The sequence below is a fragment of the Pogona vitticeps genome, chromosome 5 (assembly GCF_051106095.1).
Source record: "Pogona vitticeps strain Pit_001003342236 chromosome 5, PviZW2.1, whole genome shotgun sequence".
Classification (NCBI taxonomy): domain Eukaryota; kingdom Metazoa; phylum Chordata; class Lepidosauria; order Squamata; family Agamidae; genus Pogona; species Pogona vitticeps.
This window is the reverse complement of record NC_135787.1, coordinates 10,379,206-10,397,712: the sequence shown is the minus strand read 5'-3', so window position 1 is coordinate 10,397,712 and position 18,507 is coordinate 10,379,206. Positions and strand designations below refer to the sequence as shown.

Sequence of the window (18,507 nt, the reverse complement as noted above, 5' to 3'; positions counted from 1 at the left end):
ATGACATACAAAGCCCTAAACAGTTTAGGACCTCGATACCTAGCAGAACGCCTTCTCCCACCTAGATCTATTCAAGTCACTCGCTATAGCCAGGAAAGACAACTGAGGGGCCTAACACTGAGAGAGGTCCAAAAAGAAAGAACAAGAAATCGGGCCTTCTCAGCAGTGGCCCCTCAGTTGTGGAATACTCTACCAACGGAAATCCGCCTGGCTCCCTCGCTGGGTGTTTTTAAGAGCCAATTAAAGACTTGGCTCTTTAGACAGGCCTTCCCTCCTACCACTACTTGATTTGGCCTTTTCTTTACTTCTTCTGCTTGGCCGTTTCTTTACTTTTCCATCTTGATTAACATTAATATTGTCAATTTAAATTATTGTTTTAACTGTTTTTATGTATGATTCTGATGTGAACCACCCTGAGTAGATGCAGTCTAGAAAGGCGGAATAAAAATCGAATAATAAAATAAATAAATAAAAATATTTAATGCAACTGAACATCTGGAAAGAAAGGAAAAGTCCATGCTAAATAGGAGGGGAAAGACAACAAAAACTAGTTTGTTAAAACAAAACATTAATGACAATTTAGTGGCACAACTAACTTCAGATGAAGAGAACCCTTTGCAGCTAAGATACAGTAAATACTCAGACACTATTAATTCTGAAATCCAAACAAATATGGAAGAGAGTCTATGAAGTTTAAACTCTTAAGAACATGTAGGTATTAATTCACAGGATGTCTCCCATCTCTGACTTTCAAATAGGTTCTTAGGAGACACAAATAACTAAAACAATTCATTCTGAGAGTTTATATAACTATCAGACATTGAATACACAGAGTGTAGCAAAAAAAGAACACATATAAACACCATATAAGGACTAACACAATATAATTAATTCTGTTTAGTAGGCTAACCAGAGGAAGGAAGTCTTTGGAAATTCAGTATCAGATGGCAAATGTTAGGTCTCAGGAATGAAAAAAAAATCTTGACTTAGACTGGATTAAAGAAATGAATTAATTTAGTTCTCTGGAAAGCTTGACTTCAAGAAAGAATCTGTGCTATTTAATTAGCCCCATTGCTTTTCTATCAACTTATATTTTTTGAGAAGAAGTGATGTTACATTATGTAACTTGCCTGGGTGAGAAATGAAAGGTACAGAACCAAAGGGATCTTCTGGAGGATGGTTCTGTGGAGCAGAATGTGGCTCCACAATCTTATCTGAGGATGTTCTCCTCTCCACGAGCCTATCTGCAAAAATAAAAATGAAACAAAACAAAAAAGTAAAATAAAAATGGCAGCTATTTATGCCCATTAAAAATATTCTTAGTTTGTCTATTGCCTGTTCCTTAAAGAGGTCATAGACACAGTAATATTACCCAACTTTCTTCCTACAAGCTCAACTAAAACAAGACTTACAGAAACAGACAGACGGACCATAAAAGCAAACTCAAGACCAATATTCCCATACCCAGCGATTTAGTCTGGCCAGACAGCAGATCACAATCCCCTTTCCAGAAACTGCCCACCTTCCAGCAAGTGCCCAAGGCAAGATTAGTTGTACTGATATGGAACAGCCACAGAAAACATGCTATTACAATGAGGATGTCAAAGCTGATAACTTTGTGAACATTCAAAATGTGTTCAGAACTCAGTAAGGTATTCAAACTAATTGAATAAAGTTTTCCCCAAAAAAACACACACACAAAAACCCAAAAAACAATTGGCTTTGCCCTTTTGCAGTAGGCTGCAGGTATGCTATTAGTTCTAATGCATGACAGTTAGCCATTCAAAATTAAACGTCATGCAGGCACAAGAATTTGACATGCCTGCCTACAGCAGCTTTTTGTGTTCCAGCTGTCTCAGTCCCAGTCATGATCATATTGGCATGCATGGGCAGAAGGCTGTTCCGTTAACAGGAATTTTCACTCATTCCTTACCACTCTAGTCCCTGACATGTCCCCAAATAAACTCCTAAGGCTCCCAATTCTCCACACACTGCAAGGCACCTCTGCCAAACTTTCATCTTCCAATTGTAGATCTTGGGAACAACTTTTCAGATTATGTGAAATAGAAAACTTATTTTTCCTACTGAAGATAGCTGGATCCACATCACCAGGTTACATCTAGAGTTCTTCTGCAAACAAAAAAAATCTTTCTTCTGCAGAAGAAAATTAGCAGCAGAGAAAAGGACAAGGGAGAGTACTTTTCACTGACTCCTTCCCTTAAAAATTTTATTTACCATCCCCCACACTTTTTGATGGCTCCCAAGGAAGGAATAATCCATAAAAATTAATTCCTCCATCTCTGTTCCTCTAGCAAGAACACATCATTAAGAGTTTCACTGATGAGAATCCAGGACACAACCCAGTACCTTTAAAAATTAGTTTTAAAGCTCTCACACCAAAATAAATTGTTAAAACAGTAACAATATCAACATTTTAAATAGCAACCCTAGAATTGCATAGCTCTTTTGTCTGTAGTTGCCTCAATTGCACAGAGCCAACTAGTTAGCACAGGAATTTGATTTGCTGCTTGAATTACACATGTTAAATATTCACAGACTAGCATACAGGGATGAGGAAGGTGTGAATATTTTAATTAATATACACATTGTTAAGGGACAATACAACTTAGACAATAAGTTCTGTAACTTTTCTTAACCACAGTGCATGAGAAAAAAAATTCTTATGCAAGACTTTGTATAAGTGAACATATTGTTTTGGAAAAGCAATGCCATGCTTGTGTTTTCTAAGTTTTATTTTTTTTCCCCACAAAAAAAAGGCCAGGGAAACATTCAATACATTGATCTTCCATACAGGAATAGAATACAAATTATTGTGTATATTGGCTGTAGTTATCATTCTCACATTACACAACGTATCTTACAAAGAGGAATAAATCAAACATTCACAGCCTGTTTTTTATGCTATAATACTTTACTATATCATGAATTATATAAAAGCCATTTTCCCTTTGTAAATAATAAAGAATGTTTACAAAGGCTCATATTCTACAGACCCCAAATACTATAATATCCATAGGGAAAAACTGGTGTGTGTTTAAAGTTTAAACATCACAAAGGATAAAAGAAAACAAGCTAAATATAGAAAGTTCTAAGAGTAATAAAAATATTCATGTAGTACCCATTCCAGGTTAGCCCTACTAATGACTTCTTCAGACTTTTTTCCTGGATGCAAGAAAAAATATTTCTTATAGAAGCAAATCAATGAAGTCATTCATCACACTGCAACAAAACATGCAGCTGTTTTTCTTCTGTCTCTTAGATAATTAAATGTAAGGAACAAAACAGAAGTAGTGAAAAATAAAACTGGAGTTTTCCCAGTTTACTACCAATGATAATGACATTGCTCTACAACATTATTACTAGACACTGCTCTATACATTTACTAGAACTTGCTCCTGGTTCTATATAGGACATTTAATTTTTCTATCAGGCCTATTTTAAATGCCCATGAATGCAGGTGCAGACTGCATGTGAATACAGTCTGCACCTACAGACTGTATTTCATGTGCCAAATTTCACAATCAGTGGACTACTCAAGTAAAAGAAAGCCTGCCAATGGGAGGGCCAGTTATTTTGCTTTTGCTGTATATATCTTATAAATTTAGTAAATATCTTATTATAAATACAGAGCTTTCAACATGCTGTTCATGTCTTGTACAGAACAAGTGCTACAGATGCAAAGGCTTCTCATCTGACAAGAAAATTCTCAGCACACAATGGAAAACATTTGAGGATATGTGAAGTGCTGTATTAAACAGATAGGGAGCAAACCTAACACTGGGGCCACACAGAACTTGGAACTAAATGCAGAACTTTGCTATTAAAGTTACATAGTACACACATTTAAAAAATCCCTGTCAAACTAACCCAAAAGTATCAACAATAAACATTCTGCCTTGTCATCCAAATTTATCTGATCAGAGTCCCCTCTTTTGTCTCCTAGTTCTTTTGCAAAACACCTTAGATTCCCTTTGATCTATACAATATTGACAATATGGAGTAAGTTAGTAACCATGAAGTGCATAGAGCAAACAGCTAAAAGTTTCAGATATGATTCTTAGATGAATTTTCTATACTGATGTTATTCTCTAAAGCCATCCATTAATTCTGTCAAGGCATAAAAAGCTATTTTTTGGATTTTTAAAATGAAAACCATTTTGCAATTTGTTCTTTTTTATCTAATAAATATTCAGGTACATCAAGTACAACTAGATACATTCTTTTAAGATTGGAGTTTCCACACCTCCTGTTAATACTCTTTAGGATACTTGAATTCTGTTAAAACAAAGAATCTTGCAGCATCTTAAAGACTTCCACATTTTAACCCGCATTAAGTGTTCATGAACCTAAGGCCTTTTGTTCAGATGCAGTGTGAATTTAGTTAAATTTCTTAAAGAGCATAAATAAAGCCAGAGATGTAAAAGCAAGGTAAAATGAGGCAGCTGACAATAGAAATATGTGTTTTTTCAAACTTATCTAACACTGAAAACATGCAATATATTCATTTCACTTTAATGCAAATTTTAAACATCCCCAATTAAGTTCCCAAAATCCATATCAAAGCTAGTAATCAGAACTACAGCTCACAGAATGTACGTTTTGTTCTTATACAAGATTCATTTTTCCCAGGAAAACATCCTTCCAATTTTGGGTGCTTCTCCTTTATGTGGAAAACACTACATTGATGGAAAAATTCCACTAATTATTTTGCCCACAATTAAGTCAATTGTTTTCTACAACCAAAGCCCAGTTAATATCTCCTCTCCTCCCACACAGAGGCGAAAGGAAAGCATGGAGTCCCAAGACTTTTGCACAGGTTACTGCACCTGAACTGAGCCCACTGAATCTTTAAAAATAATATTACTTTCATATTATGATACCAGAAATACATAGTTTCACCAACCACAAGTGTCATTTACTTGGGTTGAGATCTGTTTCTGCAAAATTCAAAGCCTATTTTATTTCTCCCACATTGTGTATCTTCCTCTGCAATTTGTTTCTATAAAAATTACATACAAAGAAAAGAGGAACAGCAAGTGATTTCAAGTAAACACACTGGCTTTTTGACTTGAAGTGAGTTTATTCAACTATAGTTGTTTCAGAACAATAAAGCAGCCTTTAACATTAAGCCACTGAAAAGACATTACAAAACATTAACATAATGTACTAAGGTCATTTATTCTCTTTCAGGCATTTTCAAAAGGCATTCCAGACCCACGGACTCTCCTGTTCTGGTGTGCAAGGGAGCAAATCTGCAAGGTGAAGTAATGAAAACAGCTGACTGCTATTCTCTATTATTAAGCATCCTGTTATTTTTCTTCATTTTGCATCTGGCACTCAAGAAAGTAAGTATTCAGGTGATAACCTTGGTATTTTCTGTGGTTCTATAAATGCTAAGCAATTATGTTTCTATTGCACACACTTTTGTGAAAGAAGCACAAGACACACAGAGGGCCTCGTTCTGCCCTCAAATGCTTAGAAAGAGTTTTCTCTACAACAGACTGTGTTGCCCTTGAACAGAACTGTCTTTGGCATTGCTGGCTGTACCTAAAGAGCTCTTATTTATTGTGAAGCAAAATAAGCCTTCAAGTGTCCCTTACTTGATCTCAGGAGGTCAAACTCCCTGTCCAACAGCTCCTCTTCTGTTAGCTTGGAGAAATTGTCTTCTCCAAAGGGATTCCAGCCAGACATGTCAGGAGGGTTATTGATGTTTTGTTTTGGATAGCTGGGAACAGACTCTGCATCAGAGGAAGATGACCTGTAAAAATTATAGGGAAAATGACTTAAAATGACATTATGCATAATTAAAATACAGTGAATAAAGAACAATGTTGGCCAAATGAGATGATTAATCTGATCATCTGTGGTTGTGAGAAAACATTAGGAAGAACTTTACTTAAGAGAAAGTACTGACAAATAACAATTACATTAGACAGTATTAATAATATAATGCTTACTTGTCAGTACCTTCAGCATTTAATTGGTCTCTGACCTCCTATGTCTACAATCTCACTTGAAACATATATACTGTGCAAGTACTCCATACATTTAAAGAAAGGTCATTCTCCAATAGATGTGTTTACCTTTAAAATGCAATACGACTCTCTGTTGCTTGGTACAATGTTTAACCAGGATGCCCCAGAGCAATCAGAGTGGCCTTAAGTTGGGGAAGCACAGCTGTCAAGCCTATCTCTGCAACTATTACTATTACATCAATTGACGATGCTTGCCTATTTGTCGAATAAGGAGTGTCCAGAGCTGCACCGACATGAGCTGGAAAGGACTTAGAATGAGACATTAAGGCTGGTGAAAACTCCTGGGGAGAGGCAAGGAATTCAGGAGAATGTTTCTGCGGGGGTAACTGCTTCGGAAGGACTTGCTGCTGTAGAAGAGCTTGTTGGTACTGCTGCATCTCAAACAAAAAGAGGAAAATGTCAACCTTGTTGAATTTTACCTCATATAAATGTTTCATAATTTGCTGAATTTCACCTTATTCAAAAACTGAACTCTTTAACATCCATTACAGTACTCAGACAACTGCAACACAGAAGTGTGTGTACATCTAAGCACTAAACTATACTTACTACACATGTCAATAAAATTAGTTGAGAGACTGACGAGGCCAATGAAGAACTGCAACACAGTTAAATAATGCATTGGCCACCCACTTAATTGCATATTATACTAACCATTCAATTTCTGCATTATAAAATCATCTTCACTAAGTAAGTTACACACTGAAAAATATTTCAATCCATTCAGCACAAATCACAGAGGAAAAAGCCTAATTCATCTGACTAGTGAACAGACTCCTTTTTTGGTTCCAGAAAGTAATGTTGAACTCAGAATGAATGAGTACAATAAATAAAATCCCATCCTCCCTCATTTCTTCCTTCACTGCAGTATGCACCAATTATTCTGTTAAAATGTCAAAACTAAAAAGCAATGAGTAAAATCAAGCTAAGAAAATGAACTACAAACACAGATGGTTTAAACTTTATTAAAATAACCAACAAACTACTGCCCTTTTATCTTTTTGACATTATGTTTATCATTAAAACACACTTAGGAAGAATAAATCTATAACCAAAGCTCACTTACCATGACAGGATATGGGGATGAAGAAGGTTGCTGTTGCTGCACAGAGTGCATCAAAAGCTGCTGCTGCTGAAGAATGTGTTGCTGCACTGCTTGTTGATACTGCATTTAAAAAGAGACAGATTTTGATAAATCATAAGCATCACATAATAAAGTGAAACTCCACCATAAAGGTGTATTTTGCAAACTGAGCAGCATTTGAACAGAAGCAAGAAGCAATACTGGATGAGAGCTTTGCAGATACCCTAGACCAGTGGTGTCGAACTGTGGCCCTCCAGATGTTCTTGGCCTTCAACTCCCAGAAATCCTGGCCAGCAGAGGTGGTGGTGAAGGCTTCTGGGAGTTGAAGTCCAAGAACATCTGGAGGGCCACAGTTCGACACCACTGCCCTAGATTAACAGAAAGATTAACGAGTGGGTCTTAGAGCAAATCAACCCTGAACTATCACTGGAGGCAAAAATTATGAAACTGAGACTGTCCAACTTTCAGCACTTAATGAGAAGCAAGCTTCTCTGGAAAAGATAACAATGTTGGGAAAGGCTGAAGACAGCAGGAAAAGAGAAAGACCAAATATGAGATGGATTGACTCCCAAAAAGAACCACTGCTTCGAATTTGCAAGAGCTGAGCAAGGCTACTGAGGACAGTACATTTTGGAGCTTGCTCATTCATAGGGTCATTACATGTCAAAGCTGACTTGGTGACACATAACAACAATAATATATTCTGAGATAACTGTAAAGCGTTATTAAAAAAAGGAAGGGACCAAAAGCAATCCAGTTGTTTTCCATCACAGAGCATGTGACAAAGGACTCAAGTTTGCTTTATTCAGTGCTCCTTATCATCTAGGTAAGTATAACATTCTCCTGAGAAATCTATATGTGAGACAGGAAGCAACAGTTAGAATGGATATGGAACAACTGATTGGTTCAAAATTGGGAGAGGGGTACAACAAGGCTGTATAGTGTCAACCAACTTATTTAACTTATATGCACAATGCATCATGCGTAAGGCAGGACTGGATGAATCCCAAGCCAGAAGATTGCCGAAAGAAATATTAATAACCTCAGATATGCAGATGATACCACTCTGATGGCAGAAAGTGAGGAGGAATTAAAAAACCTCTTAATGAGGGTGAAAGAGGAGAGTGCCAAAAATGGTCTGAAGCTCAACATAAAAAAAAAAACACCACAAAACACTCAGATCATGGCCACTGGTCCTATCGCCTCCTGGCAGAAGGGGAAGATATAGATGTGACAAACCCAGACCTACTGGGATCTGCCACACGTTAACTAAGCTGCCACCAACCATTCCCTTTAAGAAGTCACACAGACCAGGGATGGATTTTCAAACAAATAAAAGAATAAGGTTTATTTAAAACAACACACAGGGAAAATAAAATGATCAGGTGCATAAGATATAGTAACGTGGCTTAGTTTCACTCATACATACACACAGTTTGGTTCACACAGAACCCTTAACTTGAAGCACAGACCCTGAACCTATCAGTTCTGGCTAACTAACAGACACCTGAACCTATCAGGTTGGTACTCTGACACACAGTAGTACCCTGTCTGACACACAGACTCCCACACCAGCTTCTTCTTCCCAGCTGCTGCTTCTTCACATCCCAGCGTCTAAACTTCTCCACACAGGCTTCACCTATATATACAGTACAGCCCCTCCTCCTGATGTCCCGCCTTCCACTCCCCATAGGATGGAACTTTCCCTCCAAACCCATGACAGACAGGTAACATCAGTGCTGTATGTAACACCTCCCCTCTTTATAAGTTGTTTTGTAGGGGGAAAGCTAAGGTGCTTTTTCCCAAAAAACAACCTGGATAAAACACACAACAACAGTTATACATACAATATCATACTTACTTATACTTACATTCTAAGTTAACCATAGCAATTAGGCATTTAAACATTTACCATATACATTACATCAATTTACCTTTATTCATACAAACCAAGTTCAAAAAACAGGTACATTTAACTTTTTGTCATCAAAATATATACATAGTCCATGTTCTTTCGCCGTCTTCAATCTTCAGGTCTTCTTGACAAGGCGTCAGCAACACAGTTCACTGACCCTCTGACCACCTTCACTTCAAAGTCATAGTCCTGTAGGTTTAAAGCCCACCTCATAAGTTTGCTATTGTGGGTTTTCATTGTCTTTAACCATTGCAGTGGTGAATGGTCAGTGCACAGAACAAAATGTCTTCCCCAGATGTAAGGCTTGGCCTTCTGGATCGCGTAGACTATGGCCAAACACTCCTTCTCCACGGTTGCCAAATGTCTCTCACCTTTTTGAAGTTTCCTGCTCAGGTAGGACACTGGATGCTGGTCACCATTCTCATCCTCCTGGCACAGAACTGCTCCTACCCCGCTGTTAGACGCATCGGTGTAGATGATGAACTCCCGGTCGAAGTCTGGAGCCCGCAGCACTGGATAGTTGATGAGCGCCTGCTTCAACCTCTGGAACGCCTCCTCACAGTCGCTGGTCCACGGGATGCGGTCATCAGCCTTCTTCCTCGTCAGATCGGTCAGCGGAGCCGCAATCTCGCTAAACCTCGGGATGAACTTTCTGTAGTAGCCCACCAACCCAAGAAATGATTTGACTTTTTTCTTGGTGTTGGGTCTGGGCCAATCACGAACAGCTTCTATTTTGGCCTCCAGGGGTTTTATCACTCCTCCCCCTACCATGTGACCCAAGTATTTTATTTCTGGGTTACCCAGCTGCAGTTTGTTCTCTTTGCAGGGCCTAGGCCACAGCACTTCCTCCCCTGGGTTAAAGTGCCTCTCCCTGCCTTCCTGGTCATCCCAAGCTTTCTTTCTGACCTTTTGAGCTTGCAGGGTCTCTGCTGCTAGCTCTAGGTTTCTCTTTAGGTCTTTCCTTAAAGAGTCTATGTATGTCACAACGTCTTGTGGGTCATCCTGGGTGATCTGCTCCCAATTTTGTTTGATCAAATCAAGGGGCCCTTTCACCCTTCTCCCAAATAAAAGTTCAAATGGACTGAACCCGGTACTGGCTTGTGGCACTGATCGATAAGCAAACAAAAGGGATTGCAGCTTCTGGTCCCAATTGTTTGGATTCTCTGCCAAGTAAGCCCTAATCATGCGCATTAGAGTCCCATTGAACTTCTCAGTTAACCCATTACTTTCAGGATGATAGGCAGTGGTTTCCTTGTGCTTAATTCCACAGATTTGCCATAAGCGTTTCATGAGCTTTGATGTAAATGATGCTCCCAAATCTGTGATTATTTCTGAGGCAAATCCCATCCTGGACATATACCCCACCAAGGCATCTGCCACTGTGTTAGTTTCAATGTTAGTCAAGGGTATGGCTTCAGGGTACCTCGTGGCATGGTCCACAATGGTGAGAATGAACCTGTTCCCCCTCTTTGTGGCCTTGGGCAAAGGTCCCACAATATCCACCCCTATGCATTTGAACGGAGTGTCAATCACAGGCAAAGGGCACAACTTTGCTTTGGTCCTGTCGCGGCTATTCCCCTGCCTTTGACACACATCACATTGTTTACAGAACTCCCTGATCTGCTTCCCTATGTCAGGCCAGTAAAAATTCTGTGTGATTCTCTGCTGTGTTTTGTTCACCCCTAAGTGTGCAGCAAACATGTCAGAGTGCCCCCTTTGTAAGATCATGGGGCGATACTTTTCAGGTACCACCAGCTGACTTCTGATCCCATCTCCCCCTTTTGAGATATTCCTCAGGGTCTCTCTATACAAAATCCCCTTTTTCTCCAGAAATCTCACTGGGGTTTCAGGTGTTAGCTGGGCGTCAGTCACCTGTTCAAAACACTTTTGGAGAGTGGCGTCTGCCTTTTGCTCTTGTCCAAACCTGCTGTCTGTGGTTAAGGTTTCCACCACAGCTTCTGAACTCCCCCCACCTGCTTCCGTCTCTGGCTCATCATTACCCCCCTGAACTGTCCCCGTGGTGGCTTGTGAGCGTGTAATCACTAGCACCCGTTTCACATGTTCAGCCAGGTCATTTCCCACGAGCACGGCTGCTGGCAGAGTCGATGAAATCGCTAGCCGCCAAACTCCCCTCCAGCCTTGAAAGTTGACAGGTACCTCCGCGACTGGCAGAGAGATCACCTGCCCCTCAATCCCTGCCACCTTCATGCTCTCATTTGGGATTACATACTCCCTAGGAATAATATCTGGATGGCACAGGGTCACCTGGGAACAAGTGTCCCGTGGCCCCCGATACTGACGGTTAAGTATTCCTACGTCCACCCCTGCTGTCTCAAACAACTGAGAATCCGTTCTCACCAGCAGGCAGCGCCTGACCTCTACAAGAGGACCATTTTCCTCAGCCTGATCAGCAGATGTAGCTGTTCCAGATTGAGTAGCCATGGCAACAGGCTCCCTCAGTGACAATGAGCCTTGCTCTTTCTGGACACAGAACACAGCCTTTGGCTTGGTTCCACTCAAATCCTGAGGCACCATTCCTTTTAGCTGCTTTAATTTCTCACACTCTGAGATTAGATGGCCCTTTCCCTGACAGAAATAACATTTTCTGGTGTATTTTGAGTCTTTCTCATCTTGTTTTGGTTTTCCCTCCAAAATCTGAGGTCTTAGTTTCATGTCTGAGGGCTTCCCTTCACCATGGGCCCCTCCCCCTTGCTGGCTTTTCCCTGGTCCCTGAGAGTACTTGCTGTAGGTTTCTTTGGGTTTACCTACAGATTTCCCCTCACCCAAGGGCTTTCTTATTTGGGAAATAAAATCTGCGATCTCGGCTGCTTCTGCCACAGATTTTGGTTTCCTTTCCCTCACCTGGAATTTCAGTTCCCCATGCAGGACTGAATAGAACTGTTCCAGCGCTATCAAGTCTTTGAGCTGCTGAAAGGTCTCTGTCCCCTCCTGAGATAGCCATTTCTCAAGCAGCCTCACCAATTGAGCCCCCACTTGGGTAAAAGTCTGCTCTGGTTTCTTTGTGAGGGACCTGAATCTTTGCCTCAGCTGTTCCGCATTTATCCCATGTCTTGCAAACACCAGTTTTTTAAACTGCTAAATCTCTCATCAGTTCCTGTGGCATCTCGGCATAGACTTCTGCCAGGCTGCCACTGATTAAAGATCGCATGATGGTCATCTTCTCAGTTTCCCTTACTGAGAAGTCCACAAACGCTCTTTCCACTAGGGAAAAGAACACCTCAGGACAATCTCCCTTGTGGTACACAGGGAATTTCTTCAGGTCAGCTTTAGACAATTGGCCTCCCTCAGAATCCCTATTATTATTATTGTTCTGATTCATCAGTTCCAATTTCCTTAACTCAAACGCCATTTTCTCTCTCTCCAATCTTTCTGCTCTTTCCATTCTCTCAATCTCAAATTGCCTTCTTTCTCTCTCTAATCTTTCCTCCATTTCCCTCACCCTCAGTTCATGCTGTTGGGCTAGGAGTATCTTTCTGAGTTCTGGGTTCTGCTCTCCTGTGCTGTCACCTTGCACTGAGCCAAATTCATCCTCAGAACCTTGGTCTACCTGGGGGTCTTTCACTTCACCCATTTCTGCCATTTGGCTTCGAGTCAAGGGCATAATCCCCCCCCCAGAACAGGCTGCTTTAAAAAGTCAAGCCTCAAAATAAAACGACCACTTTTTTTTTTCTTTTGCCTCAGAACCAGCTTTCCCTATAGATTGCTGCTGTCCTTTCAGCACTAACTTGCAACAGTTGCGAGCCGGAGTCCACCCCCCTCTGCTGGGCCTCTCAGCAGGCAGGCTAAATCACTTCTATTTCACAGTTTTGCCTCAGCTTTTTCCCGCCAAAACAGGCTGCCTCAGAGCACCCTAATCTAGTCCCCAATCTGAGGTTACACGTTCTTCTACTAGTGCACCCCCCCCGTGAGGTACACCTAGAAGATTACCTACGTGCTCTCAGATTGTCCCTGACTAGACCCCCCTTGCTCTGGGCACACTTGCCAAGGCTTTGCTGGACCGCTGGACAACTGGACCAGTCGTATCCCACACGCTGGACACCAATCAATGTGACAAACCCAGACCTACTGGGATCTGCCACACGTTAACTAAGCTGCCACCAACCATTCCCTATAAGAAGTCACACAGACCAGGGATGGATTTTCAAACAAATAAAAGAATAAGGTTTATTTAAAACAACACACAGGGAAAATAAAACGATCAGGTGAATAAGATATAGTAACGTGGCTTAGTCTCATTCATACATGCACACAGTTTGGTTCACACAGAACACTTAACTTGAAGCACAGACCCTGAACCTATCAGTTCTGGCTAACTAACAGACACCTGAACCTATCAGGTTGGTACTCTGACACACAGTAGTACCCTGTCTGACACACAGACTCCCACACCAGCTTCTTCTTCCCAGCTGCTGCTTCTTCACATCCCAGCGTCTAAACTTCTCCACACAGGCTTCACCTATATATACAGTACAGCCCCTCCTCCTGATGTCCCGCCTTCCACTCCCCATAGGATGGAACTTTCCCTCCAAACCCATGACAGACAGGTAACATCAGTGCTGTATGTAACAATAGAGACCACTGAAGAATTGATGCTTTTGAATTGTGGTGCTGGAGGAGACTCTTGAGAGTCCCCTGGACTGCAAGGAGATCAAACCTATTCATTCTGAAGGAAATCAACCCTGAGTGGAAGGCCAGATTGAGAAGCTGAGGCTCCAATACTTTGGCAATCTCCTGAGAAGACTCCCTGGAAAAGACCCTGGTGTTGGAAAAGTGTGAAGACAAGAGGAGAAGGGGACATCAGATGGTTGAGATGGTTGGACAGTGTCACCAAAGCTACCACCAAAAAATTGACCCAACTCTGGGAGGCAGTGGAAGACAGGAGAGCCTGGCATGCTCTGGTCCATGGGGTCACGAAGAGTCGGACACAACTTAATGACTAAACAACAACAAAGCATAACACAAGAAATGGCATACTTCCATTCAGACACCTCTTAGAACTATAAAAATGCACTGTGTCAGTTTCTTTATTTAATCAACTAGTTAAGGTGAGGAAAAAATGGAATAAACAGTGCATAAATCTAAATGGGTTCATGTGACACTATCTGGACCTTCCATAAAATTCAATGTTTCAGGCAGGGCAACTTCATAATCTAATTTAAACATCTCACATACATTACTCTCCAAACACAATATATGAGTCAACTGCAACCAAATATATATGCAAGTTTCATACATAACAAAGGTGAATTTAAGAGCAGCTTACACTGCAGTCAAAAGGCATGGGTACCTGTTGCATATATGCATCCTGAAGCAAATGCTGCTGTTGCTGATGGTGATGTAAGTGGTGCAACTGTTGTAGCCTCCAATCACCTTGTTGTAGTTGTTGCAGTACTCTGTTTTGTTGCGGGGTTGGATTACTTCCCTGGGGCAATATACTTTCTTGACTATTTCCAGGTTTTGAGGCTCCTAGAATATTTTTAAAGTAGATGTCTGTTTAATGCATTTCTACACTCTAAGTCCCCTGGAAAATCTGAATGGGGAGGCATACATGGCCCAGTCTTGCCAAGGTTACGGCCTGGTACTGGGCCACAGACCGGGAGTTGGGAACCCCTGTTCTAATGGACATTCAGTATATTGGTGCTTAAACTGTTACTTCTCCCTGTTTTTTTTCCTATTTTCAAGGTTATGTCTCTTGGTTCCGAAGTAACCTCTACCAGGCAGTTCATTTCTGTTCAAATTTCCATGGTATAATTACATTTCACATTTTTAGAATAACATCTCATTTTCACAAAATTCAAACTGTGACAGTCCCCTCCCCTCAGTCAAGTGAGTATAAAGTTTGTAGGTTTTCTCTGTTGTTGCGGTCCAGTTTCTCAAACGGGCCTACTCTTAACTCTGACTTATTTTAAAAGTCACACTTAAAGTAGGCCCATCAGTAGAACATTTAGTGCAATGGACTCACTAAATCACTATTGATTCAATGGGCCTACTATAGTGTGATCTATTATGCTGCGCAACAGGATTTTGATCAGTCACTATTAAATAATGATGTATGTTGTTCTTGCATGTCGTGGGATATTCATATAATTCTCTGCAATTCAACATCACTTCTCCAAAAAGAATTTTCCATTCCAATAATTTGTGTGAGCAAACACGTTACCCAGAACAAAAGAAAATGTTGGTAACCAGTGCTTTACATTTTCTACAATAACATCTCACAACAGCGCCATAGGGACAACTGTCCCTCTACTGTGTTGAAAGCAAAACAATGAAGTATTTTAAAAGAGTTCACAATAGTTTTACATTGATTAACATGAATTTACAACTGCCAAACCCTTCACAAAGAGCAGCTTTAAAATAAAGCATTTAAGTTATTTTTCCCTCAATGTGTAACATAGATGGCTTTTTAAAAATTTGTACATTTCAGAAGTTACCTTTCTGTCCACTGTTAAGATCACCAAGGACTGGCACTTTGACTGGTGTTGCTGAGCTCTGGATTGTTAATACACTAGAAGTGGCAGTGCTTGTATTAGCCTTTGGTCTTTGTCGTGGTGCTATTGAGGTTTCTGTTGGTCCAATGGCATCTGTTATTCTAGAATGAAAAGATAAGACACCTTGTCTGTATTTCAAAAAATGTTAGAATAAAGAGTTGTCTTGTTTTTAATCATTTCCAGTTACATCTTATACTAATGAGGGAAGCCCATCCCACCTAAAAATCACAACGTTCTGCTCCAGACAACTGGGAAATCTTCCCCAATACTGTAGTTACAAGTATCACAAAAGGATGAGGGGAGAAGCACAAGCACTACATGAGTAAGAAATAAATTGCCTGCTCTGAGATCCAGCAATGGATCTTCCATCAGTGCAAGGACTCAACTGGTTCCTGGGGCATCTGCCATAACGACCCAGGAATTTCACCCAAGTAACTGTATTGGAAGGGGAACTACGTTTTTTTATGCTGGAAAGGAACATGATAGTCAGCCCCTCCTCCAGCAGCTCACGGCATTTCTATGCCATTCCTATGTTGGGGAATCCCCCTTAGACCACCAGTGGAGTCATGGAAAATGTTTCAAAACTGTTGACTGTTGTATAGTTTTAGATATTGGGGGTCCCTATGGGGAGAAAGACCACATATAAATAATATAAAATAAACAGACTGAGAGACAGGCAGAATGCTTCTCTCAGCAATCCAAAGCAGTTCCACACTGGACGCTCATGTCTCTATGTCCAACCTAAAAAGCAAAAGAACTGATGATGGAAGGTACATTCCCACCCTCTGCCGCCAACATGCTTTATTTGTATTCAAAAGTCATAGTCAGAGAACTTCCTGCATGTCTAAAAAAATATTACAGACTAGTGGATAAGAAACAGAGAAAGGCTGGAAGAGAATACTCTACCGATCTTCCACCAAAGTTTACCTTTTTTTTTTTAATCACAGAAATAACATGTTATAAATAATGTCTCAGTAATGATACTGAGGGTTTAGGAAGCTTTTATATGTTCAAAGGTGATTTTTTTAAAAAAAATGCAAATTAACTTTAAAATGATAGGCAAATTCTTGTTGACATAGTGATTCCAGCATAAGCCAGAACAGGGCACAGGAAATAATTCACTAAATTTAGTTAAAAGCTTCCTGTGCCCCCATTTCAGGATCTAAGGCTCCCTAAGGCTCCTTTTTTACCCTGAGAGAGCCTTTGACCTCGGGAGGAGCAGGGGCCCTTTTATAGTCAAAAATTGCTGCCAGATTGCTGCCACTGAGTTCATGATGTCTCCTGAACTGGTGTTCCAGCAGTGATTTTGTTTCCTGTCACATGCCCCGGTAACCTAAGGCTCCAAAGGCTTCCCTAGGGCAAAGGGAATCCTCAAGACTTGAAATGTGGATACAGAAAACTTTCAATTATTTTAAGTTAATTATTTCAGTATCCTCATCCATTTTATGTTGGTATAACTGCACCAACAGAATTTTGCCCAATGTGTCCATAATGTAACATTAAAACAAAGAATAACAAGGAGGCGGTTTAATTCCAAAATTAATAGCAAATGCCAGCAACTTCCTTTATAAAATAGAATTCCAAGCTTCATTTTAAAAAAACAAACGTATTTGCAATCTAATAACCTTTGAGAATAATTCAAGTTAATTTAAAATGCACAATCATATTTATAAAAGTACACCTTGTATTTCTTTTTCTGTTTAAGAAATACTTTATTCAATTTCATAATCTCTCACTATGCACAACCACCACAAGAGGGGGCATGTACAACATTCTTTCCGAAAGCAGCAAAAACTATCATCTTAATATACATGCCTTTCACCACATTCATATTGTATTTGTAAAATTTGCTGAATACACAAATCTACACTCATGTGCCCCTTCATAGATTCCTGCCCTGTCGTGGCGAAGGGGCTTGAGTAATTCAGAGAAGCTATGGGCCATGCTATGCAAGGACACCCAAGACAGACAGGTCATAGTGGAGAGTTATGACTAAATGTGATCCACCTGGAGGAGGAACTGGCAAGCCACTCCAGTATCTTTGCCAAGAAAACTCCACGAACAGAAACAAAAGGCTAAAAGAGATCACTCTGGAAGATGAGCTTCTCAGGTCAGAAGGCGTCCAACATGCTACTGAGGAAGAGCGGAGGACAAATACAAGTAGCTCCAGAGCTAATGAAGTGGTTGGGCCAAAGCCGAAAGGACACTCAGCTGCGGATGCGCCTGGAAGTGAAAGGAAAGTCCGATGGTGCAAAGAATACTGCATAGGAACCTGGAATGTAAGATCTACGAACCTTGATCAGCTGGATGTTGTCAAACAGGAGAGGACAAGAATAAACATTGACATCCTGGGGGTCAGTGAACTAAAATGGATGGGAATGGGCAAATTCAATTCATACGATTATCATATCTACTATTGTGGGCAAGAATCCCGTAGAAGAAATGGAGTAGCCCTCATAGTCAACAAAAGAGTGGGAAAAGCTGTAATGGGATACAATCTAAAAAATGATAGAATGATGTCAATACGAATCCAAGGCAGACCTTTCAACATCACAGTAATCCAAGTTTATGCACCAACCACCAATGCTGAAGAGGCTGAAATTGACCAATTCTATGAAGACATACAACACCTTCTAGAACTGACACCAAAGAAAGATGTTCTTCTCATTCTAGGGGACTGGAATGCTAAAGTAGGGAGTCAAGAGATAAAAGGAACAACAGGAAAGTTTGGCCTTGTAGTTCAAAACAAAGCAGGGCAAAGGCTAATACAGTTTTGTCAAGAGAACAAGCTGGTCATCACACACACACTTTTTCAACAACACAAGAGGCGACTCTACACATGGACATCAGCAGATAATCAATCTGATTTCGGTATTGCCTATGTTCTCGGCAGCCAAAGATGGAGAAGCTCTATACAGTCAGCAAAAACAAGACCTGGAG

At 40.5% G+C, this 18,507-nt stretch overlaps 1 protein-coding gene across 8 annotated transcripts in view; it reads right to left on the bottom strand.

The window, feature by feature from the left end:
• Window positions 1-18,507, bottom strand: part of BMP2K (BMP2 inducible kinase) — a 71,413-nt gene that overhangs the window by 13,552 nt on the left and 39,354 nt on the right. For 2 of the 8 annotated variants that reach the window (XM_020813929.3, XM_078394490.1), the window contains exons 10-15: window positions 15,511-15,668; window positions 14,364-14,542; window positions 7,123-7,221; window positions 6,252-6,427; window positions 5,622-5,779; window positions 1,131-1,244 (exon numbers count right to left, since the gene is read on the bottom strand). In XM_020813929.3, the coding sequence (XP_020669588.3) occupies window positions 1,131-1,244; window positions 5,622-5,779; window positions 6,252-6,427; window positions 7,123-7,221; window positions 14,364-14,542; window positions 15,511-15,668 (884 nt within the window). Of the gene's footprint in view, window positions 1-1,130; window positions 1,245-5,081; window positions 5,274-5,621; window positions 5,780-6,251; window positions 6,434-7,122; window positions 7,222-14,363; window positions 14,543-15,510; window positions 15,669-18,507 lie in introns of those variants that run through there. The other 6 variants (XM_020813928.3, XM_020813931.3, XM_073002042.2 and 3 more) reach the window with 5 other exon arrangements.